The 25,588-nt window shown below is 37.7% G+C and overlaps 1 protein-coding gene across 1 annotated transcript; it reads right to left on the bottom strand.

Annotated features, from left to right (window-relative positions):
- Positions 1-1,206: 1,206 nt before the first annotated feature.
- LOC126638667 (kinesin-like protein KIF20A) lies at positions 1,207-25,346 on the bottom strand. Its single transcript, XM_050312742.1, has 18 exons — positions 25,158-25,346; positions 23,904-23,978; positions 20,736-20,855; positions 19,710-19,848; positions 19,439-19,623; positions 16,265-16,361; positions 15,600-15,794; positions 15,390-15,501; positions 13,863-13,934; positions 11,750-11,896; positions 10,963-11,128; positions 9,065-9,235; positions 8,225-8,364; positions 6,707-6,872; positions 5,017-5,134; positions 4,866-4,933; positions 3,109-3,228; positions 1,207-1,927 (listed from the first exon to the last, which is right to left on the bottom strand). Exons 1-18 carry the CDS (start codon positions 25,344-25,346, stop codon positions 1,652-1,654), a joined length of 2,556 nt encoding a protein of 851 aa, XP_050168699.1. The 3' UTR covers positions 1,207-1,651.
- Positions 25,347-25,588: the final 242 nt, after the last annotated feature.

The raw sequence follows: 25,588 nt of genomic DNA, 5'->3' as shown, positions 1-25,588 counted from the left end.
CCTTTAGCAAGCCTTTGGAAAACATTACAGTTAAGTACAGGTTAATACTTCACTACAGGCTTCATTTTAAGACAAACAAAAAAAAAAAAAAAGCATAGGAGCAGTTGCTCTGGGAACAAGAGTTTAGTGTTGCTAACATACACTAAGACAAGAATAGAGCCAAGGTATAGCACTAGATAGTTTGAAATGTTATTATGGAAAGTTTCCAGTATTAGCCTGTTCTGATGATTTTTTAACTTCTGTTTGAATATTGCTGTTCCTAAAGCAATTTGTACATAACAGCTTTCTTACTCAGGGGATCAACACTCGGTATCTCGTATAACTACACCAAAATATTTTTTAATAGCTGGAATAGTTTGTGTGGGAGTAGAATAATATTTTATAAGTTGTACTACCTTGCAGGGATTATAGGCCTTTAGAACTCCTGAAGCCAGATAATCCTGTTTAACAGAAACAGTTCAAGACATGAGAAAAGCGGTGGCTGAAGGGCAACATCTACAGTTTGGTTAAAGAGGTGTCAGAGTGATTCCTGATACCAGCATTTGCACAGGCCAACCCAAAACTCTACAGACCTGGCAAGAACAGTCGTACCAGAGAAGAAAGGACTGTCCTCAGTGTCACACAGGAAGGCTGCACCACCTAGTGTCTCCCCAGGGAGGGTGAGGTTCTTGCTCTGAACGTGGTCCCCTTCCCACTATGAAAAACACCATCACAGGGACTGATCCATCTGGTTTACTTACAGATTCTACAGCAAGCCTCCAGCACTTGAAGGCATGGTACTTTCACAGTCGATAGAAAAAAGGTCACCCTCACTGACTGAAAGGGCTCTGAGAAGCCTATTTCAAATTTTATCATGTTCCAGCCTTCCAACCTTGAGTTACTAGATAACAGCTAAATAATATAATTGGGGCTATGATTCTTTCAACTCAAGATCATCCTATATCAATCACTATGATCATTTGGCCTCTAATTTTGTGATCTTTATCTTGATTTTACTGCTTTATAAAAGGAACAGCAACTTAATTTAGCAATAGAAAATTTTATTAAGTAGATTTTTCAAAGTTTAATGTATATTCTTAGTGGAAATTCAAATGATATTAAAACAAGTTTCTTTACAAAGCCAAGTTAGCTGAAAAATAGCAAGGAGACAGATAAGGTCTCATTTTATTGCCTCTTTTAGCAGTTTGTTTAGTTTGGTCCCAGTAAGGCAATCTTCAGGTCAAAGCCAGAATAATAACTGAAGAACCAAGCTATTTTAGCTACTTGAGGTTAAGTTTATGAGCCATCTGATTTCTACGAATCAACAATGAAATAAAATAATTTAAAAACATAATTAGCAGCAGATTAGGATCATCCCACTTTGCATGAACCATACATTTAATCAGTATAGAAGACCATGATAGCAGTTACTCAAGAATTAAAACATATATTTCTCAAATCACATCCCTATACCAATAGTAAAAGCACAAGTTTAGACCTAAACTTATATAGCTCTAAATTCAAACCCAACTCAGTTGAAAAAGTTCTGTATTCAACATTTTTCTGTCAGTTACCATGACAGTGAAGATGGTACCTAAGGGTGAGAAAGAGCTATCAGCAGTTTAATACTGATAAAGAAGCCCAGAAATTGCACACTTTGATTTATCAAATATTAGTCTTTTGCTTTATGAGGCAACAGTATTTTCTTTCTTGAATAGGGTGAAGCTTCTTCATTCTTCCCCCAGCCTTTACCAAGAGGTGAACAAGCTGTGGTTGCTGCTGGGGATTTCAGGTTGGCCAGCAAACCTCTCCTGGGTTTCTGTTGTTTTGGCTTCTCTACAAAGAAATGCTTTTTCCGTTCTCCCAGTTCTTTTTGCAGGGAAGACACTGTTTCTTCAAGCTCAAGAACACATGTAGCCCAGTTCTGAAGACTATTTATTTCTTGATCCTGTGAGGATAAGGCTGTGTTAGGTATGCGAACACTCCAAGGTCTTTCTTATGTAGTTAATTTTCTGGTTCAGATTATTCTACTATACCCATGAACACCCTTTATTACTATGCCAAATGGCTATTCAGTACCCATTTCCTCTAAATTACATTAAAGTAATTAAAAAAACCAGCAAAATATAGGACCATCAAATCTAAGTAGAGCCCAAGTCTGACTAAAAAGCTGATGGTAAAATGCTCAGCCACACTGTGCAAAGAATTGTTGTTGTTCTAGGAACCAAATAGAGGTGGCTTTTCCTGTCTTGCAATATCTGAAAGCAAAATTGGTCAAATCAAAACTCTTATCATGTCATAAATCTGCTAACCAGGACTGAATAAATGCTTTGAGTGGGCAAAATACGGAGTATTAAATATGCTTTCTAATCTTTGTGGTTAACAAGAAGTCACCTTCTTATTAAGAATGAACAGGAAGATTACTTCCAGTTAAGAAGGTCAAGTCAAATAATTTTCAGTCTCAGACTAAAAAGTATGCAGGAAGTAATTTAATGTTCAAAGAAAAACATCACGAAGTGAAGTATTATAGCCACCTTGCTTCATTTGCAGATTACAAGTGAGTCATAGATGCAAAGTGTCAAAGAGTTCAAAATTTTCATTTGTTTTTTTTCTAGAAATCTAGTTGATATCTGAGGTCAGATGCTGTAAACTTTAGGAAGTCCCTGCTTTTGAAGGAAAGATTTCTATTTTTGTATTAAACAGTTTCCCTGCCCATATCTCCTTGGCCACCCCTGGCAGGACTGTCAGTGTAGCTTTAAAGCTATAGATCCTTAGGCCTCATTGCACTAACATTTGTGCACTGACACCTTGCTTGCCTCAGCAACACACTTCATGACTAGAGTTCTAAGTAGTATTTTCTTTGCTTGGCAATAATTTGTGGCATCTTTAGATTAGCAAGATTTGTCAGCAGAGAGTTACCCTATTGACCTCAAGCTGAAAAATGAGTCTTGTCTTACAAGATTCAAAGTTAAGAAGTGAAAACACAAGGGCTTCAAACTCATAATTCAGGAAGTCAGGAGCAGAAAGAAGTGCTAACATCAAAACAAATTGCTAATCTGAAATGTATAAAGATGCAGTACAACTGTAGATACAAGCCATATTAAAGTTGCTTTTAAATTGTTTACAAACCTTGAGCATGATTGTGTGTTTCAGTTGACTGTTTTCTTCTGCCATTTTTCTGTAGCCTTCATTAGCTTCTAGCAGGGTTTCATTCAGTTTCTGTATTTTAAACTTCAGAGACTTTATAAGCTGAAAATAAAGCCCACACATGCTGAAGTTCATGACAGCACGTTTTACATTAATTTTGCTTATGACTAGAACAGTGCAAACTACAAGATCAAAACAATGAAGATGAAGTCTGCTTCTCTCAACCTCTAAACGTCCCAACTCATCATTTTGGCTTATAAAATACAGTTGGAGCATTCAAAGGCTATCGTGCAGAAGTTACTAGATTTCCACACACAGACTTGTCAGTCACACAACAGCAGCACAAACTAAGCTACTTCTGGAATAGCCTGCTCCATGTCAGTAAGGGTATTTAAACCAACATTTTTTGTCTCATTAACACCATTCATATAAAGAATTGGAGCACAGTTACCACAGAAGACCTCACCTTTCTGATGCAAATATTAGTTGATTAAGTCCCAAGAGGCAAAAGAAACTCTTAACCAGAAACATTAACATTATAATTAATTTACTTCTACAGGGTTGGAAGGAAAAATATGTAGATTGCTAAAAAAAACAAACCACACCCTTTGGCCATGTTTAATGGCTGAATGAGAAGTAAAAAGTGGTGAATTACTCATCACACATGCACTGATCTGTGAGGCAAAGCAGCAGAAGGGCACTGATGGAACCAACTGTTTTAAACTGTTGTCACTTCAGTTATTGCCAGGCAGTCTCACCATTCTAACACTTTGTAGCCACATGAAACAATCAATAACTGTATACCCATGTCATGTGTAAAAGCCAAATTTTCACTACAATTTGAAAGTTATTTGGAAAATCATGTAGAGCTACACCTTCATCAAGAACAGGAATAGAAAACAAAGGCCAGGGCCATGACATGAGACATTAAAATTGGTAAGGACAAATTTATTTTTGGAATATTCTTTCTCAATAGAAAGGGATTTAAGTTCATTTTCCATTTACATGTTTTATTAGACCCAGCTGGAAACTATTTCTCCAATCCCTACTCTTGTTTGTTATTAGTGAAAGGAGCAGGGCTTGTTTGTTCCCTTCTTCCCATCCTCTTTAAACATGGGAAACTAACTGTAGCCTTACAGGAAGGTCACTCAAGGTATACATTAAAAATGCACACCCCAAAAAAAAAAAAAAAAGTAATGTTTTCCATCACAGAGCCTGAACCTCATAATTCCCACCTCTATATGCTATTCAGAACACAGGGATCTTGTTTGAAGAACAGAGGCATTACTCTTCACTTAAGGGGATAGTGAAGTTTAGTACTTCCAGAAAGGACTAGTTTAAGGCACTGTTTTGGCTCTAGATCAAAACTGTGACTAAATTCTGTAACTGTTCCCCTGTGCAGGAGCAGGCAGCATTTCAGGAAGGAAAACATTGAGGCCATGGCAGCAGTGTTTACAATAAATTCCAACACAAGGCTACATACTTCCTCACTTCCAACTCACTCCACGTTCACAATACTTGTTACAGTAGTAGATTCCTCTACAAACCAAAGTCAAGTCAGAACATAGACAAGCTCTGGCAAAAGTAATCCACAACCAGGCAAGGGCTTTCTTGTAAACTTGAAGGCCATTTGCAGGAATCTTCATGCTTTTGTCTACAGTGCAGATTTTTAAGCACTGAACCATGACAGAGTTTACAACTGTTATCCCCAAATCCATTACATACTAAGCAAGAGCTACCTCTTCCTTCTCTTCACATTGTTTCTGCAATCCTTCATTGGCTCTCTTCATTGTCCTGTCCATAAGATCTATAGGGAAAAGAGAAGTTTGCTTGTTTATATCCATTACCAAAAGTAAATTGAACTTTGAACACCCAGATTAGACTTCCTACCTCGTTCCATGTTATTTTCAGTAGTCACAACATCTGAGTTCAGACTACCCAGAGCCAATAGCTTCCCTGACTGTTCATCAAGTTGCCTTTCCAATTGTAGTATTTTCCTCTCTCTATCCTGAAAAAATAAGGGCACAATGTAGAATTTGTCTGTATTTCTACTTGATCTAATGCACTACTGCACATCCTTCAATTAAATCACACATGTATATGTAATTTTAAATAATTTCACAGGTGGAAGGTGCAATGGTTATGGTTAGGAAATCACAGTAAAGAATAACACTCAGATCACAAGACCTTCTAGGAAGAAGTTACTTTACACAGGGAGTCAACTCTTCCAGTCTGAAGATTTCCAAACTGTACTTGAAGTAACCATATGGCAGAAAGGAAACTTTAGTGCATCTGTGTTAAACACTGTTGCCAATTAGTTTGTTAAATAGGGAAGAACAAACTTCAGAGGACTACATTTTAATCTCAACCTCTTTTTCAGTACCTGTCACATTGCTAGGATGGTATCTCAGAGTGAGAAATTAAACAAGTGCCACCATAAAGAAAAGTTATTCATCTAATTCTGGTTCTCTGAAGCTGCCTGCTCAGATTTCATGTTATGCTCTCCTGTGTGAACTAACACTTTTACATCTTAGGGATTTCATTAGTTTCTTATCTGACTTGCTACTAAAACCATCTTGTTCTTTGAATCTTCCCTCATGCAGCCTTTTGGCCAGTGTAAGATGCAGCTATAAATACAGAGAGCACTATTAAACTCCAACATGGTGTATAGCTAGCATTAAAGTGAACATAAGAACAGTCTAAGTGAGGAAAAAGGACAAATGTGAAGGAGCTGGAAAAAGAGATGCCAGTATAATACAGTGTTGCTTGTCAGCACCCGAATGGAGTTTATATCACAATCTACAACAGAAACCCAGTTCTCTCAAGTCTGAAAGGAACCTGCCTACTCATGGAATGCAACATCTTACCAGTTCCAGAATGGGAGACTGCAGTGAGAAAGCCCCTCTGGTGTATACTCCAGTTCTATTCTTCCACTACATATCTTCTGAAAAGAGTGAGACCCACAGGCCTCATCTGCTGACTGGATACACTTAACCATCTATGCAGAGGTTAGAAAACTGAATTGCTCATGGCTGAAGTGGCCAAGTTGCAAAAGGAACAGCAACTTACTGATGCCAACTCTGAGCATTTCTACATTTAAATACACTCAGGAGATTTAGTTCTCTTCTGCATAAAGTTTGATTTCTGATCAGTTTGTCCCATAGTCCTCCCCCTCTCACCATTATAATTAAAATAGCTACCCTGTACCAAATTCCCACTGCCCTTTCAGAACTAGCATTTTACTCTACACCCAAAAATCTCCAGAAAGCCAGACTGCTGTATACACCATTCCTCTAGATGTACCAGTCATTGCACTGCAGAGATAAAGATGACTTGGATGTAACTGAACCGTGGCCTCAAAGTTCAGGAAGTTTAGATATGCACTAACAGGTACTGTCAGACAGAAGACATCTGTATCCTTATGGTTAGCACTACACACCAGAACAGCAAGACTGAACAACTGCCAGTTATTTTGACTGCTCAGGGTTATATTTAGAAATTCAGAATGATTCTGTTAGAGAAAAGCAAAATTTACAGTTAAAAGGCTAGTACATGGTTTTTAGTGGCAGTCAAGTCATACCTCAACTTTCTCTTGTTCAGCTAGAAATTCTTCTATGGGAACATAATGGTCTTCAATTTGTTCCATTGCACACATATAGGCGTGTTTCTTAATGGCCTCTTTATACATTTCAAATTTGCTCTCCAGTTTTTCTTCATAACTGTCTTTCATATCTTCCAAGCGGTTGCTGAGGAGAACATATTGCCTTTATTTAATATTTTTTTGCTACATGTATTCAACTGACAATGTCAAAGTTATTTGTCTAATAATAAATTTGTCTAATAATAAATAGTGAAGTTAAGAGACCAAGAAGTATTGTTCTCCTTTTTAATCTCAATGATCCTACAGATCTGGCCCACAGCATAACTTCCACTTGGCATATACCAAGAGAAGCACTATAAAAAAACACATACTTAATGTCTGTCAAACAAAAAGTTTTATAAAAAGAAAAATCCACCAACATGTAGCAACAGAAACTATTACACCCATTTAGAAGTGATATTTGAAGTATATTGCCAAGGGTACCTTTCACTTTGGGTTTCAGATGTGGGTTTTTTTCCATTAAAGATAAATGCCAAATTCATTTTCATATAATCATAGAATGGCCTAGATTGGAACTGATCTTAAAGATCATCTAGTTCTAACCTCCCTGTGATGGGCAGTGACACCTTTCACTAGACCAAGTTGCTCAGAGCTCCATCCAACCTGTCCTTAAACACTTCCAGGAATGGGGCATCCACAGCTTCTCTGGGCAACCTGGTCCAGTGCCTCACCACCATCACAGTAAACAATTTTTTCCTAATATCTAAATCTAAATCTACAGTGAGTTTGAGTCTACTCCCCCTTGTCCTGTCACTACATGCTCTTGTTAAAAGTCCCTCTCCATCTATTATTTCAATATATTACACATTACTCCTGTCACAATTTGAAAACATGCCCCATCAGTGACACAGAACATCACCTCAACAGAGGAAAAACATCAGTGCTGTTTCATGTGTTTGGCCAAAGGCAACCAAACGATTTTTAAGTCAGTGCAGGTGTTAAACCATAGTGTGCTCAGCTGGCAACTTGGTGTTATTCTCTGTTAGCGACTCAAACAGCAGGAAACTGATTTAAACAAGAGTTAAGAGGAAGTGAATTCAGTTTGAGCAATCTGGACACACAAGAGACATACAATTCAAGCTACCTTAAGCACATGCATGCATATTAACATGACCAAGTGTATGTTTTGGTACAATCATAAGCCTCGGTGGCGTACCTGTAACAATCTTGCACATCTGCTAAATAGTAATAACATGTCAGGATAAGCTCCAGTAATTACAAACGAAACAGAGAAAAGTTCAACGGAAAGCAGCATTACTTTTTCATTGTACGTGGGAAGATCTGTATAATATTCTTTCTCCCCTTTCCATCAGAGGTTTTGAAGCTTCTCTAAGTAACATGAATGTGCATATATATATATGTGTACATACATAAACATGCATGCATTTGCATATGTGGAATCCTTTCAGTCTCAGAGAAGACTGAAATACAACTTGCCTCCAGGCTTCTTCTGTTTCCAGCAGCTGTCGAAACATTGCTTCTGCCATCTCTTTACGTATCTTCACCTCCAGAAGGAGCTTACTTTGCCTTTCTGCAACCAGCTTCTCCTTTAAGTTCTCTGTAGTTTTCAAGAGGTCCTAAATTTAACATATTTCAGTTCAGAAAACAAGCTAAAAACACATATTGATAGGCATGTCAAACAAAATATTCATACAGGCAGCCATCCACAGAGGGTACATTTACAAGTCTGCGTTTTCAGGGGGACTCACCAAAGGTTAAGTATTTTCAAATGTGAATTTCTACTGCAAAGACAACCTTTGTCCATCTTCATGGTTTCTGCTATCAAAAGCTTCACTGCTGTTTTGGCATTTAAGTACTAATTTCTACAACTGTTTAGCATAAAGCCTACATGAGTTTTACAGTTTATTAGATTGTATCGCTTTGCTTTTAAAATGTTGCATCTTAACTCATTCCTACTGTTTCCAAAAGAGCACAAAAAAACTAAATAATGTTATTTTAAACATACGTGCTGCTTCCTTACTCTTCTCATTGAGCAATCAGTTGAATTCCAAATTTAGCACTTGATCTAACTAGAAAGCCACAGGCATCCTTCCACAACTACACTGAACTAGACCACATTGAAGTCTAGGTCTGTTTGACACTAAGCATAACCTTAAACTTCCCATTTGATGCAGCTCCCAGCACAACTCCTATGCTAAAAGATTATATTAGATAACTATCTAATATAGATTATATTAGATAATTAGATAATAATTAGATATCCTAACTAATAGCAATTGCTTTCTTGGGTTCAGTTTTAAGTAGTTGTATATCTACCTCGTGACTCAGAATGGTGATGTCCACTTCCTCTTCTGCAGAGGTTTCAGTACTGTCAGGAAAGTCATCTACAGATGTGTTAGCATCAAAGTGCATTATAGCTTTGCCATCACCTCCAGCAAGCTTGGGTGAAAAATAACCAAAACTTTTGGGTAGGATTGTCTGGATAACCTGGAAAATCCAGAGTTGATTTATCAATGCTTGCCAGTATTGCAAAATACCAGGAAGAAGTGGCATGAGTGCACTGTTGTGTTTACACAATATTTAATGATTACAAGAACATTAATTAAATCTTATGTCTTTAAAAAAAAAAAAATCAATATGAATAATAATACTCAAAAAAAAAAAAAAAGGAAATACAATCTACCAGTAAACTTAGTATGCTTGTCTAGAAAGACAGTTTCTCTCTCCCTAAAATAAAAGGGTTTTAGTATAGTTTCCTGCAAAGGTAATGAGAAGCAGCAAATCCCTAAAACAGTTGCTCCTTCCTGAAATACCATGACCAGAATTCAGCAACTCATGGTAGTTACATAAAGATTTTAACCTGATATGTAGGACAGCATACCAGGGAAGTTTGTCTCTACAGTGCACACTCATGATGAAAGTTGCAGCTGGAGAAAATCAGAAAAATCATACTCTGAGATCATACTAGACATGCTATTACAGACTTGTAACATGTCAGAACTATTCCATGGCCCCAGATTAGAAATTTATTATTTCTGCCATGAAATACAGCATAGCCCACTATCCATAGAGGCCCACTCCCTGCAAGCAGCAGCTTCCAGGGAACTTGAATGAAGTTAAGGCCAAACATCAACATCAAGTCCTGAATTTAATGGGAGACTGACAGAGGTAGCAGAAAAAGCTCAAAAGCACATTAGAAAGCAGCCCATCCCCATGTGCCAAAAGACAAGCCAGCAAGGGAAAAGACTGTCCTGGCTGAATAGAAGATTTGGCTGAAACTTGGGGAGAGGACAAGGATATCATGAGGTTATGCAGGAAAAAAGATGAATATAAACCCAACTAGAATGAAATCTGGCTACTGTCATGAAAGACAACAAGAAGTGTTTTTTTCCCCCGATACATCAGCAATAAAAGGAGGGCTAAGAATAATCACCATCCTTTATTGGATGCAGATGAAATATATGGTGACAGAAGATGATGAGAAGGCTGAGGTACTTAATGCCTTCTTTGTCTCAGTCTTTAATAGTTGTGCTCAGGGTACTCAGCCCTCTGAGCTGGAAGACAGTGATAGGGAGCAGAATGAAGCCCCCTCAAACCAGGAGGAAATGGTCAGGTACCTGCTACAACACTTGGTCACATACAAGTCAGTGGGGCCAGAGGGGATCCCCCCGAGGGTACCCAGGGACCTGGAGGAATGGTTTGTTAAGCCACATTGTTATTAATTACTTGCACTTGGCTAAACAAGAGAAATGCAGGTGCAAAAGATCTCAGACTACAAAATAAGAAAGCAGCTACTCCTTTTACTACCAACTGTCCAAGAAGTTGTGAATAACTGTCATCTTGTGCAACAGATGTTTAACTGCACACAGGTTAAATAATTCATCAAAAGCTTGAACTGAAATCTTGAATTTGTTCAGATATGTGGTATAACCAGTCATATCTGGAAGTGCTCTGACTACTTTTTTTACACAGAACATGGGTGGTATTGAACTGAACAGCCAGACAGCTACAGTTACTTGAATTTCTTATGACCAAAATAGTTTTGAGGATGGGCAAGACTGCTAGAAGACTTTTAGAGGGAAGCCACATGCAGAAGAATTAATATGATGCATCAGAAGTCAGAATCATACTCAAATCCATACAACCTGACAATTTCACAAATCAATAGTGATTTAAAAACTGCAGAATAGCAGAGAAAGTAGACGCACTCTTACCTGTCTGGCTATAGCTGAAAATTTCATTACATGTAGTGTTTCATCATATGTGGAAGCGTGCTGATTGATGTTTACAATCATACAAGCTTTGCCTTTCCCACAAAAAAAAGGCTGAAACAGACGAGTCAATTTGCTTTCTCTGAATGGAATATAGCTTGGCTTCATCCTCATGGAGACAAAAAAAAAAAATAAAGTTGTGAAACAAAATTTTTAGAACTATAGGATATTGTAACTTACCTTAATTCTGTTTCTCTTTTTCAAGAAAGAGATCCTGTAGGATGCTCATATTTAAGCCTAAGCTATTTGACACTAAAGAGCAAGGTTTTTCCTGGATCTCATAAGCTTTCCAACAAGCTGAACTATTTAAAAGTAGTCTAGTGTCTGCATCACAATTCCCTAGTGTTTCAAAGCAGATAGTGGAACAAGCCAAAAGCTAAATACAGGACATCTGTCAGCTGTCTGATGAATCTACTGTATAATTTGGAGGTGGAAGGAAAGAGGACAAAGTGAGAGTTCCATACACAAAGTACATTGCTCATACACACAAATGCACCCAAAGAAAAAAATCATAGTATTTTTCTGCAAATTGCCTTTTATAGTTCTCCACAAACAACAGTTTTAGGGAAAGAATGTTTTTTTCAGGTATTCCAGTGACATCTGTAATAAAGAAGGCTTACAAAATGTAGATTTCCATTTTTCTGACTCTGCAAACTACTTGCAGAAACATGAAGGGATACTTAGGTTTTCAACCTAAAACTTGGCATGTTGTAAACAACTTGTCACTTACTTTGGATTTTGATTTTGTTTCAATGCTGCAATGCATTTTCCAAGGATATGAAGAGAATTGTTAATATTTCCTGCTTCTTTTAGTCTATCTCCAAAGACGTGTGTTTTATTACACCTCTCTGATCCAGCCAAGTCACAGAAAGACAACCTGCACAAAAATTATCCAGAACACACATATGAACTTATTTCTAAGCAGTATGAAAATAGAACATCACAACTTTTTATTTCTTCGTGTGTCTGAAGCACAAATGAGTGATTTTTTTTCAGCCTACCTAGATCACAGAATTAATTGTACTTGAATGTCGAGCTTTTGTCCAGAAGGCACAACACACGCTATTCAGCACTAACCTATCTATCTTCCCAAAATATAGAAAGATCCTTGAACAAAGTTGCTGATCCTAAGGATAGTCTACTCAGCACAAAGTAGTCTGCTTGTACCATTCATCTAAAACTTTGTGGGCATTCTAACACAGAATTCAGTTTAGAAGCCCACGTTTTGTTGTAATTCTAAAATAAGTACTCCCAGACAGGATGAGATGAATTTCTGAAACACTTTCGCACAGTGAGGCTACACTACAGAAGCTCTTTGATAATCACCTTGACCAATTCAAGTGCTGAGAGGATTGCAGGATAGTAGTGAGCTTCAATGCACTGCAGTCTGCCTGTTTCGGATACAGAACCATCTGTTCACTGTTGCAAATAGGTCAAAAGTCCTTCCCAGCTCACCTTAGAGCTGTTTGCTCAGCTATAGCAATGTGTGCTGCTAATCTCAGACCACTGAACTCAGACCACTCATAGCCAAGGAATTTAATCAATTTTACTTCACATTAGGAAAGTCCCTGAAATACAGGAAGCTCTGGAAGTTGGATGATTTATGTGACCAAACCATTACTCACTTGTACATAAATCTATTTAAATAAAGTAACGCCTTTGTAAGACCATAACCTTTCACACAGCTGAAGTAAGTCCTATATATATTAAGGCACATATTTCAACTGTGTGAAAGAGTATGGTCTCATGTTCTTTATCCCTTTCAGTACAAGATGAAAAGCTTTTTTCTTCCTTAAGCAATATACAAACTCTGTCATTCACCTAACAGCTGCTACAAGCTTTGCCAGAGTAATACAGCAAAAAGCCCAGATGCAGTCATTTCCTGAAGTTATCTTTTCTTAAGAGTATTTATCACTGTAGCATCTGACATTAGAAGGTGTTAACTCACAGTGAGGTATATTTATTACCATTTCTGCTCAGCAGAGAAAAAGAGAGAAATCAGTAGGCTCTAGGACTGAACTAAAACATTCTGTTACAGGCTATCTTCATTTTTCCATATAAAGTTAAATGGACAATTAACCAGAAGAAAAAAAAAAAAAACCAAAAAAGCTATATAAATGGCTTCAAGATGAAAGATTAGGCTGCTTCCTCTAAATCACAGAAGAACAGATTTAAGCATAAGGACTTAAACAATGCTCTCACAGTGTGCACCTACATTAGCATCTTAGATTAGGAGAACGGTTTTTAAGCAAATCGCTTATGATTCCCCTCCTATAGTAGACTGGGTCATGGAACAGTCTCAGAGCACGTCACCTGCCTTCTTTTTTGGATGATAGACTTTAATTTGAATTCTAGAAACACATCAAATATGTTGCCACAAACTTTCAACTGATAAACTCTAATCTGGTCCCATAGTAGAAAGATTATATACTGGCATAGCTTGCACCTTGGGTCTTCAGCACTAACTGCTGCACCTCAGCTTTAGAGATCAGTTTTTATCAGCCAGCCACCTGAATTCTGCTTACCAGAACATAGAGTGGTACTACTCTGTCACCACCCTACCATTATGTAAGACAATACACCTATTTCCCTCAATTTACGTACTACTGACAGCTTTAACAGGTTACCTCCAGCCAAACCTTAACAGAATAAGAGACAGGAAGACACTTCTAGACCTGTCCCTTTTGGGCTTCCAGTCAGTTTTATGTGGCCAGTCCTGATTTCTGTCTCAGCTCTCAGAGAACTTATTTATTAAGAGAAAGTTCACCAGTTTACCATGTTTACACCTTATCAGCTTTTCCAAAATATTTACATTCTGGCAATCATGTGAAGCATTCACTTACTCTGAAACTCCAAGAACACGTGGCTCTTGCTCGTCAGTTAGGTTTAGCAGCCTGATGGAAAATATACTGTGACTGGAATGGAATAAAATCCTTTTAATAATCACAGTTATGAAAATTAAGCAGTCACTGAAGCAAAGGAAAATTTGTATGCTACAGAAAGCTCAGTGTTCAAGAAAGAACAAGAATTAATTCATTACTTTACGTTAGTTGCCTTTGCAATGTATTCATTCAGTAGCAAAAGCAGCAATAAAAGCTGTATTTTGTGACTTTCTATTTCTTTGCATACAGGAAAAGGAAAAACATCACATGAAGCCTACCAACTGCCTTGGAGAAAAACAAGCCACTTAAGTCTGCTCTTCAGAAGATGAGTACTCAGGTAGCCACTTTGTATAGGCAGTATCTGAACTCAGTAAATCTGAGGAATTAACTTAGAAATAAATGGTGGGGTGAAGGGACTAAGTTAAAGTTCAACAGTTCTGTAATTTTGCCTACTTCAATATGCAAGGTTATTTCTTCAGTATTGAAATAGTTCTGTTTTCTAAAAAGGTTGAATTTGTAACACTTGAAAATCCAGTTACTCTGGTTTTGACACAAAGCTAGAAAGGCAGTGGACATGCTGTCTGAAACCAAACAGAAAAGTCACAGAAGCAGGAGTGCCCTGTTCCCAGTTTATCTGATAAGTCAGGAAGCACAGAAGACAAAATTCTCCAGTATATGCCTAAAGCAGCAGGCATTCTAAGCATAAAACTCTGTCAGAAAAGCATGAAATTTAGCAGCAACCATCTTTAGCTAATACAGAATAATATAACACTTGCTTTTTGCAAAAAAGCAGGCTTATTAACATTATGATTATACTGGCTAAAAATACAACATGGCCCTTCCACATTTAAAGGACAAATTAGTAAGAGATCATTAAAAATCAAGAAAGGCAACATTTTCAATAGACATTATATTCCACTTTCTCTATTTTATCCCACTGCATCAAAAGCCAGGTTCTCCCTGATCCCTCTCCATAGCTGGGTAAATGCTACAAATTCAATTCTTAAGGTAGCAAGTAAGCTCAGCTTGAACACAGCAGTCTAAAAGCATCTAGATAACCTAGCAGCACTGCAAGACACTGGATGACTTGCTCCTTCCTACATCCCCTAGTGACAGGCCCCAGGTTTACAAGAATTATACTCCCATTATCAAAGAATTATAACCAGTTTTTCCTTCACCATCCTCACACAGCCATTCTCACTCAGCACCCTTTAGCATTTGCCAAGATGTATAGCCCTGTTTGCACTCAAAAATTAGTGTGATTTGATATTTTTGGTTTTACAAAGACATGAATAGTAACCCAAATCCAGCTGTTAATAAAGTCATAGAGGCTCTCCTACTTTTCTGTCAGAGAGAATTTCACAACAAAACCATAATAGTCAAGGAAAGTATTAAACCACTATTCAAGAGTGGTTCATTTCAAACATATTCTAAAGTCTCCTCTTTCCCCTCCTCCTTCAGAATATGCTTAAAATTAGAGGAACAAACCTTCTACTCGATTGCTCATTCATTCTGGTACAAGCAAAGCTTCGGTTCTTGTTTCCTATTTTTAGTATTTTGCATGCTTCTTCAGTGCTTTGAACATTAATCCACTTTAAATCTGGGGGGGGGAAAAAAAAAAAAGAGACCTTTTACATACAATTCTGATCATCAGAGATATTCTGTGAAACTGCCTAGGTCATAAAACAGTATTATTACCTTTAATATAAGAATTTCCTTCTTGATCCTCACAAATTCTTAAAACTCTGCGCCTTTGAGTCTTTGAAGATAATACATTTAATAGGTCATACACATATTCATTATAAATTTCACAAAAGGAAATCCACACAGATGCTTGTGTTCTTTGGTGCACATTAGTCCTATGAACGTCGAGTGGAGCAAAGTTCTTCTCTGCTAACCCAAAACACAAAATAGTTCAAAGACCATCCAACTCATTAATAAATCTTCATTCAGTACATAGAACCTTCTAAGAGGAGAAGGCTTGGATACATTTGTGTTGTACAATTAGATACACAGTGCTGTGTAACTTGGACTTCACCCAAGAATGTTCAAACTTCTCAGCAGTCATCTGTGCCCAGAAAATGCCCAAGTTTTAAGCTATTGCCCCTACTCTACCACAAGCTTCCAGCACTTTATACATTATTATTGCAGAACTTAAATCTCCCTCTTCCCCAAAAGGAGCAAAACTATTGAAATATTTTTACAGTTGCTTCTTCTCCAGAGCTGAGACATTAAAATTTAGTCAAAAACTATATATATTTACTTTGTAGTACAATAGAGATTTTTTAATCTACCAATAGTTACCCACTTATATTTCTAAGTTTCTACTGTTTTTCCACGTACACAAAAGTTTTCCACTTTACCTAGTGAATTAGAAGGATGACTGTTTGAGGTACAGCTGGAAGGTTCCAACTTCACATCACAGACATTTGTCACAGTATTTAATATGCTCTCTGTCTCCTTGAGAAAACAAGAAACCATTATATCCACATGGACAGACTATGAGGATAGCAGAAGTTAAAAATTATAGTAATTCCAATATTTAAGACTTAAATATTGAAGTAGTTTTAAGTGCTATATCACCCTTACTATGGCTTCAGGTGAAATATTTTTAACAGCAATGAATTATCATCAATGAACACTCTTCCCTTCACAATAATTATTGCTTACTGCTACTCCCAGCAACCTGTTTTGGTGGCCAATTGCTGCTAATATCAGAGAATTAACTTCACAGTCATGAGAGAAACAAGATTCTGTCAGACTGCAGCAGCCCAGACCACCTTTATGACCTGCTGTACAAATCTGAACAGTGCTTCAGTCAACCAAAAGGACTGGAGAAGTAGGTTTCCCCTAGGAATAATTGACAGGGTGGTAGACAGTGGACAAACCAAAACAGCAGAGATTACTAATTTGTCTGCTTGTTGCAAATCACTGGCTTGTGCCAGGTCTGTGGAAGTATGAGTCAAACTTACTTTTAAGAGTGGAATAATAGCTTCATTCAGACTTAAAGATCTGAAAAACCAACAGTCTAGGTTGGTTTAATTCAGACTGAATTAAGAGGCCATTAAAAATAGATAAAAGCATAGTTTCTTTAAGCACACGCATTTGCTGAATTTCTTCACATAAGCAAAGTTATTTAAAACCTACCCAGATTCACCAAAGCACAGGCTTCAAATTACCTTTGGGAAAACCAGTGCAACAAAGTAGCAACTCCCACTATTTAGAGATTCCAACACCTTTACCTCCAAACCAGGTCTTTTACAAACAGAGAAGCATGAAGCCGTACTTTCAGACCTTCCATTTTAAAGATAAATGGCATAAAATAAAATACAGCAAAATAATGCAAGTGACCATTTTGCAAAGACTGTACTGTCTATACGATTGTGTTTATTAAGTAGTTAGAATTATAACCACAGCAGGGATTCTATTCATTGTTTGTGAAGTACAAAGCAGAACTCTAAAGCGGGGTATGGGACTGACACAGATGGTATCCCAATTATGCATGTCAAAAATGTAACAGTAGGAAATGCAGTAACCACAGTGCTTGTGCCCATGGTAAGTTTTCTTCAAAGGTATTGCAACAAAAGTGAGTTAATTAGCTACATTGCTATACTGTTCTTCAAATCATAGCACCAAGTACAGAAAAGAGCCTGATGAGTGCCTGAAAACAAGTGGGAACAGGAACTGACATTGCTAACAACAGAAGCTGACATTAATAGAAAATACAAGGACAGGTGGGAATAGGAATGCAAGTGGCTTTTAACCCAGTAAAAACCAGTATTTAGTCCCATGAATGGAACTACAAAAGAGAAGGAAGGAGAGGGTGTGAACCCTGCTAAGCAAGAGCTTTTGCAACAATACTGTATATGGAACGTAAACAGTAGAACAATAAGCACTGCAGTAACTCCGGGCAGTTAAAACAGAATGAAAGCAACAGCAAGCTTTTTCTGCATGATGTGTAAACTGAGCCTGGGAAGTGAGCCTACAGAAATCCATGTAAACTAAAACCAAGCCCACAAAACCATATCTCTTCTCAGATTACAAGCTTGAGTGAGCATCCAAACAGTGATGCTATTCATGCACAAGCTATCAAGAAGCACAGCTTCAGAACTGGGGATTGCTGAGGTATCAGCTATGAAGCATTGTACCACACAAACAAGGTCTTGCCACATAATAGTTTCCTGATGCATTTTTATCTTCAAAATAAGATATTTGACTTCCTGTTCCAGACATTGAGCTTCTGCTTGTTCCTTTTTCCAAAGCTGTAGTTTCCATAAAGTTTTGAAAAATATTTACCTACTCTCCTCCTGATCATCTCAATTTTTCTTTAAGATGCCCATCCCTGTGCATGTACATACAGACACTTTCAAAATAAATATGCAATCCTTAGCATCCTTTCAGATTTTTCATCCAAGATACTTCCTCAAGAGCTAATCAGACTCAGACTAAACAAAGTTTTGTTTTGCAGAGTTTAAATTAAGCAACAGAATTTAGAGTGGAACTTTACATATGAATTTGATTCATAGAAGGATATTCTTTCAGGGTTAACTGGAGTACTTTAACAATGTTAGTATTAAAGACCACAGAAAAAAAGCAAACCCAGTCAGTCATTACTTCTATACTTCCCAGAATTCATTCAGAGTTGCCTTGAATGCTACTCAGCTGAGCCTTCTGGGATGAAATGCACAGAATCACAATTCAGGTTAAAAACGTTCTGAACAAAAGGAGACAAGCCAGACATCTTGTGACAAGTTGGAACTGGGCTTAGAAGTGTAGAATAGTCACACAAGGATGCCCATTTTCTGGTGAGATGGTTTTCTTACACTGGAAACAGAAATTACTAGATAATAGGAACAGGAGGCTGCCACAATAAAGACTCCTCTATTCCACTTACAATCTTCAAAGATCAGAGTTAAACATGCATACTATTCCCTAAAGCAGACTAGAATCCTTTCAGGACATTCGTTTTGTGTCATCTCACTTCGCTTGCTGAATCAGAAAGTTTTCTTATGAAGGTACATGAAACACAGGTTTATAAACTTTTTAATCTGCCTTCAGACTGTCTTCCACCAAAAGGGACTCTTCTTGCCTTCTTCACTGCTATATCTCTCCTGAGCTACGAATGTCACTTGAATGACTGCACCAAGGCCCAGCCTGGGAACCTGACCTACAAGAAGAATCACTTAACAAGAAGCAGGTTTTAGATAAATCCTATAAGCTCTCAGACTTTTCAAGGGCAAGTGTCACCACAGTGTTGTCAGAACTACTCTTCTATAGAGGGAACTTTTTCTATAGAAATTCAGATTTGGCTTTGCAATGGTCTTTGGTTTGAACTGTGTGCTGCAGAAAGTTCTTCCAGTTTACCCTGAGCTCCAAGTACAGCCAGTTCTCTTATTCCAAGGTTCAACAAGTATCCATACTGTAGATTTATATAAATCTAAAGAATCAATAGTGGAATAGAGATTTTAAAACTTCCTGTCTTACAGAACAGCTTTAGGAAGCTTCATTCAGTAACAAGGAAGTATTTGGTCACTGACCTCTTTCAGTGAGGCAAGAATAGCTGTTTTTAAGGCTTCTTCTTGTTTAACTTGTGCATCTTCTAGTTTCTTAACATCATTACTCAAATATGGCTTGAAGTTCATCTTCAGATAATGTCTTTCCCTTATGTGGTTAAAAATCACATCCAGTGAGCGAGGTAAGATACCAAGATCTTTTGAAGTCCCTTAAAAATATTAAAAGATGAAGTGCAGACATTCATATAGGCTTGGTTTTTATAGGTGTACTTTTATACATGCAAATATTTTATACCTTGGATAGTGAATGTCTTGCCTGCATTTGTAACCCCGTAAGTAAAGACCAGTCCGTTCACTCCATTAACATATGCTCTTACTATTTCTTTCATTGAGCTTTCAAAAAATTCACTCTGAGTAGTTTCTGGTCCAAAGACCTTGGAGAGAAGGGGGAGAAAGAAAAAAAAGGAGTGACAAATTGCACAAAGGAGTTTAATAAGTAAAAATATTAAGCACTCGTTAACAGTGACTGGTTTTTTAGAGCAAGCTGGGTAGGAGATACCATCTTAGCTTTCTGTCTTGCCTGAACCCCTTCTGATTCAACGTTTTCTCTTGGGTTCTCACAGGATGCCTGCTTAATTCTGAGAGGCACTCAGGCTTGCACTCATTTTTGAATATTTTCCTACTCCTAAAACAAACTGCTCAGAATGCTACTGAGCACATGCTGTGGATACTTTCAAGAGCTCTGCTGGTGATGTAAAGCTCTCTCCTCACTCTGCACCAGTTACCCACAACTGACAAGAAAAATCAGCATTACAACAGTCTAAATGATTCAGTCCCTGGAGCTGTTTATCTTTTGATACGGTAAGAATAGGATTTCTTTCAGCAGGTAACAGAGTTAAGAAATTTACCTTCAGTACAGAAGGCTATAACAGTTAGGCTGCCATTCTTTCAAAAGTAAGTTCATAAATACATGCTTACAAACATAAGATTTCCTGTACCACTTCCCATATGAGAGCATCTGCAGGAACAGCAGAGTAAATCTGTGCCTACAAGAAGCTTCTGTAGCATCTAATCAAGGAAAACCACAGAACTGCCAAAGAAGCTTCCTTGCCTCATCTAATAGGCACCTCCATTGTAATGCAGCTTTCTTGACAGCTTGTTAGTAATTAACAAGCAGTCTTTTTATTAAAGGCAAGTACCACCACATGTAATTAAAAGAAGAGAAATTAAGTTGCATGATATCATACAAGATTCAGCTTTCATTACAGTGGGAAAAAACAAAAAAACCCCAAAACTAAAAATTTGAAACAAGTTTGCGTACCTGAGAAAACGTGAACCTGTGCACAGCATGACCAATCCCTCTTTCACTGTTTTTCATGGCAGAAGACTCTTTGGGTGCATTAAGAATAACTGTCTGGGCATCTTCAATAGTTACACAACCCTAAAAAAATAAATTAAAAAAAAAAAAAACAAGACAAGGTTAATTAAATAAAATTATTCAGGAATAAAGCTATCTGAACAAAACAAAAAACAAACTCAACACCCTCCCTCCCCCCAAGAAAACCCAAAAAACAAACAGCCAAAAAGCCTATTGCCTTCACCTATTTACTAGAGCTATAAAGAGTTGCCCAATTTACATATATCATCTTGAGGCACATAAGTACAAAGATATCACTTCACATGAAAGCCAGAATGTAGAAAAAACTTTTCTTTTTCTTGGAAACGCTTTCTAAAGCCTGGTATTTTGTGACAGTGACTTGCACAAACAAAGCTCTACCGAAATCTACTGGTTTTCCACATCAATCATTTTCAATGTGAAACAGACTATGAGCAGCATTAATAAAGTAAAATAAGTCTGAAGCATTATCCTTTGATTGATAGATGGTATTACCAGTAATGAAGGAAATTGAATTAGTTTCAAGTAATTTGATTGCCATTTCTCAGTTAAATAAAGGTGAAATACAATTACCCAGCACTCACTAACTAGATAAATGTAGGATGCGGTGTCAAAGGAAAATTTATTTTACATCAGACTGGCTACCAAAAATGCAAGCTGAACTACCAGTATATCTTAATAATGTCTTGATGCATCAGCTGCAAGGATTGATTGTAACTAAATCTGACATTTACCTTCAGAGAATGGCCAGAGCTGTTAGGACTAATAATCCATATGTAGCATGTGCATAGGAAGCACTGCTCTTCCTAGGAGCCTCAATTAACAAGTATGTTTATTAGCTGATATAGACCTCACAGATGTCTTTCTCATCAGGGGAAGAGGGGCACTGATCTTTTCTCTCTGGTGACCACTGACAGGTCTGGTGACCACTGAGGGAATGGCAGGAAGCTGTCTCAGGGGAGGTTTAGGTTAGATATTACAAAATGGTTCTTCACTCAGAGGGTGGTTGGGCACTGGAACAGGCTCCCCAGGGAAGTGGTCACAGCACCAAGCCTATCAGAGTTCAAGAAGCATTTGGACAGTGCTCTCAGGCACATAGTGTGACTCTTGAGGTTGTTCTGTGCAAGGCCAGGAGCTGGATTTTGATGAGCCTTGTCAGTCCCTTCCAACTGAGAATATTCTCATTGTGAGAAGACCTAAGAAGCTGCTTTCTGAACTTAGACCAATCACTTGCTCATTGTCCCAGGCTCTAAATGCATATACTCTTTAACATTCCTCCCACACCACCAGGAATAGGAATGCAGGTCAGATATACTAAACCCTAGGGAGCTACTGAATAATCCAGTATCTGCAGCACATGCCATCAGCTGCCACTGGCCTCGTAGAAATTTGTAAATAGAGGCTTTGAAGTAGTCAGATCTGCAAAGACTGGAGCCAGTTGGTAACATGTCACTCTGCTTGTCACCTCCAGCTAATCCCACAGGTAAAGTGGCAGGAGCTAGGCCATTTCTGGCACTATACACATTGTTTATATCCAAAAAGCACAACTTCCTGCTCTCCTGCAAGTGACTCTGGAGAATCACTGCTTGTATCAAGAGTACAGAATTTCTTCCAGAGGTTTTAAGTTTTTCTTGCAGAAATCATTATCTCTATAAGCAACAACAGATCAGTTAAACTGTTGATTGTCTCTTTTTAAAGTATCAGTCTATAGCTATAAGAAATAGGTTTTGGGTTTTACTTGTTTCTTTTCTTGCCACATATTTGGAACAAAGATGCTTTCCTGAAAATTATGCATGGCAGGGAGGCAAAAAAGAGGTAAACATTAAATTAGTCTGATTGATTAAAGAGATTAGAAGGGGGGATTAATTGATTGTGGTGTGTTTCTTTTTTTTTCATTTGTCACCTGGATTCAGGTGATAGCAAAGAAAATAGAAAGCACTGAAGATGTTGAAAATCTTTCAATGACTCCATTTTTGGACACTGAGAAAAAAAGTCTTAATCCCATGCAAAACAGGTTATAGAGCTAATATGTTGGAAGTTCAACTATTTTAACATGAACTACATGAAGACAACGGCTTCAGAAAAAATTTAGTCCAAACTTCAATGATCACTTTTCCCCTATTTCTAAGAACAAATTGTTCCTCCAGTGGTCAGGAGGTCAGAAATGTCGCCCTCCAAAGAGCAACGAGATAAACAACTCATAAACCAGTTTGATTTTGCAAATCAATTTACAGTTAGAGCCAGTTCAGACTCTGGAATTTACCAAATTGGAAGCATGGTGGTAGTACACACTATTCAATAAGAGCTGCCTAAAGAAAGGTGAATGGAAGTTGAGGGCAGGGAGGGGTCTGGTGTGTGAGGATAATCCAAATGAAAACAACGCGAAGGGTTCCAGCTCTTGTAGATCAAATGCAAGGATGCATTTTTTAAAACCAATTTGCAAAACATAGATGGAAACTAATATAAAATCCTTTGAACAAGTCAGGAACTAGAGGTCTATCAGAGACCCTGCAAAGACAAGGGCTGAGACATACACTGCAGGGACCTTGTCCTCCAAAGATAGTTAAAGGAATTCTTTGCATCAATGATCACAATGGAGGGGAGTGTTTCTGCATGTTTCTGTGTGCACTTGAGTGTAAAACACTGAAGCATCTGAATCTGACAGTATAAATGGTAGAGGTTATAGAACATTTTGACAGGATGAGCAGCAAGTAACCAGGATGAGGCAGGAAACTACTCAAGCATTTCAAAGAACTCGAAGGTCAGATACCCAAATTACTCCTAGAATTACATAATCTCTCCTATGAAATTCCTTTGTTTCTTGAGCATTGTACAGAGTTAAGAGTAAAACCTATTTTTAAACAATGTACCAAGTGGAATTTTGCAGAGCTACAGGTGTGCATCTGTACCCCACAAATAGTAAAAACTGTGGTTTAAAAAAAAAATTAAACAAACAAAAAATCGCATTTATCTAGGTGTCCACTAATTCTATTTGAAAGCAGTACCTGGCTTATGTAAAAAAGTTCCACTTTACAATACTGCATGTTCTTTGGGAGAGAAGAAAAACCTAATTCTTAATTCTACAAAACTAACCTGAGATTCATGGCTTTCAAGCTCTGCTATAGAAAAAGGCCTCACTCTCAGGAAGACTTTCAGAGGATGATATACCTATTCAATAAAAAAAAGGCACAAAACACAGTTACAATTACCACTTTTTAAACAGAACAGACACAAATAAATCATATCAGCATACATATCTGATGTAGTATTTCCTATTTCACCAATGCCTCACTTTTTACTTCCTTGTGAAGTTCAGACTCTAACCTTTCATTTGCTTCTTTACCTTTTACTGTCCTTAAGTAACCCCTTTTGTGTGTGTGCCGCCCCCACTTAGCATTCTTTCATGACAAAGCTAGTATTTTGATTTTGAAAGAGCACACTATCACAGGCATAAACTGCACTGCTTCCACCTTCTGGTCTCCCTCTGTATTGAATTCAAGCTGTGTTCTCTAACAGCTGCTAAACAGTATTGCACTTCCATTTTGTATGGAGCGTGTTCAATTAATAGATTGACATATTCTTAGCCTCAAGGGACCACTTCCTTACCACCATCCAGGCACCAGCCACTCATCTTCCTCAAAGTAACACCCATGAAACAATTCTCAGCTGCTAAGATGGGCTTTTTCATCCCCTAACCATTACACAATGGTCTCCCCACATAGGTAAAGCAATAATTGCAGGGAGCTTTTTAGAGGGATCCTAGCATTCCTGCCTTTCTCACAGAACTTCAAAGTCTTTGCTTTGGCAACTTTTCATTCAGCAGATAAATTTTCTCCAGCCCTCTAATGACCAGCACTCCACTGATCATACAAAATTAGATCACCTGAGGAAAAGCCACCCAGGAAACCTCCCCCTCTAAAAAGGAGAGATTGCTATACTATCTTTTCCTCAAGTGCAGAGCACAGCATTATAGATTTTATTTCCAAGCACCTAACAAGTCTTAACACAATTTCATATGCTTTTTCAGCTTACTAAAAAGAGCAGCACAGTCTCATGGCATTCAAAGTGTAATTACTGAAGTCCTTTACTTTTTTTTCTCAAAAGCTTAGCACATGACATAGCATTGACCACCTGTATTTGATACGGGCTATGACCTGTGTGTAAGCAATGAGAAATAAGCAGAGGCGTCAAACACATCTTAGGGGGTAGAGGAGCACAGCAGTTCCTATGAAAGATTTGTCAGAATTAAAACTTTAAAAATAAATAAATAAATAAAATGCCGCACAAAAGCCAAACAAACAAAACCCCCAGCATCACCAGAAGACGTCTTGTAAAACCAATGCACACCTGCTGTTCCTCCATATTGGGCAATACTGTTGATTCCAAGGGCGAAGGTTTACCCTCAACATTCAGAAAAGAAACCGATTCCAACACATCAGATACTTCTGCAGGAACATAGTTTTTCCCCTCATCATCCATTGTTCCGTGCAAAGGAACTTGTAAGGAAAAAAGAGAGAAAAAAAAAAAGCCCATCATTTTCTCAGAGAACAGACAAAAATACACACGGAGCAAAACAAAGATGAGGACAGCTTGTATATAAACAAGCATTTCTGAGGGAGATAAGGCCACCTGGAGAAGTTTGGGAGTATGGAGGAGTCTTAAAAAAACAAACAAACAAAAAACAAAAAAAAAAAACAAAACAAACCACTAACAGGTTACCCTAGGAAACACAGAAGGGAAAGCACGCTAAGAGCCTCACTGGGCACTGCTCTCATCGA

The sequence above is a fragment of the Myiozetetes cayanensis genome, unplaced genomic scaffold (genome assembly GCF_022539395.1).
Source record: "Myiozetetes cayanensis isolate MyiCay16 unplaced genomic scaffold, myiCay2020 scf1, whole genome shotgun sequence".
Lineage (NCBI taxonomy): Eukaryota > Metazoa > Chordata > Aves > Passeriformes > Tyrannidae > Myiozetetes > Myiozetetes cayanensis.
This window is presented reverse-complemented; position numbering and strand designations above follow the sequence as displayed.

Coding starts and splice junctions, on each gene's coding strand:
- LOC126638667 (XM_050312742.1), bottom strand. CDS start 25,346: ATGATGGGCTTTTTTTTTTTCTCTCTTTTTTCCTTACAAGTTCCTTTG. Junction 16,362..19,438: donor TTCTTGCCTCACTGAAAGAG/GTCAGTGACCAA, acceptor TGTTTTCTCAAG/GAGACAGAGAGCATATTAAA. Junction 4,934..5,016: donor TGAAAATAACATGGAACGAG/GTAGGAAGTCTA, acceptor TTTTCCCTATAG/ATCTTATGGACAGGACAATG.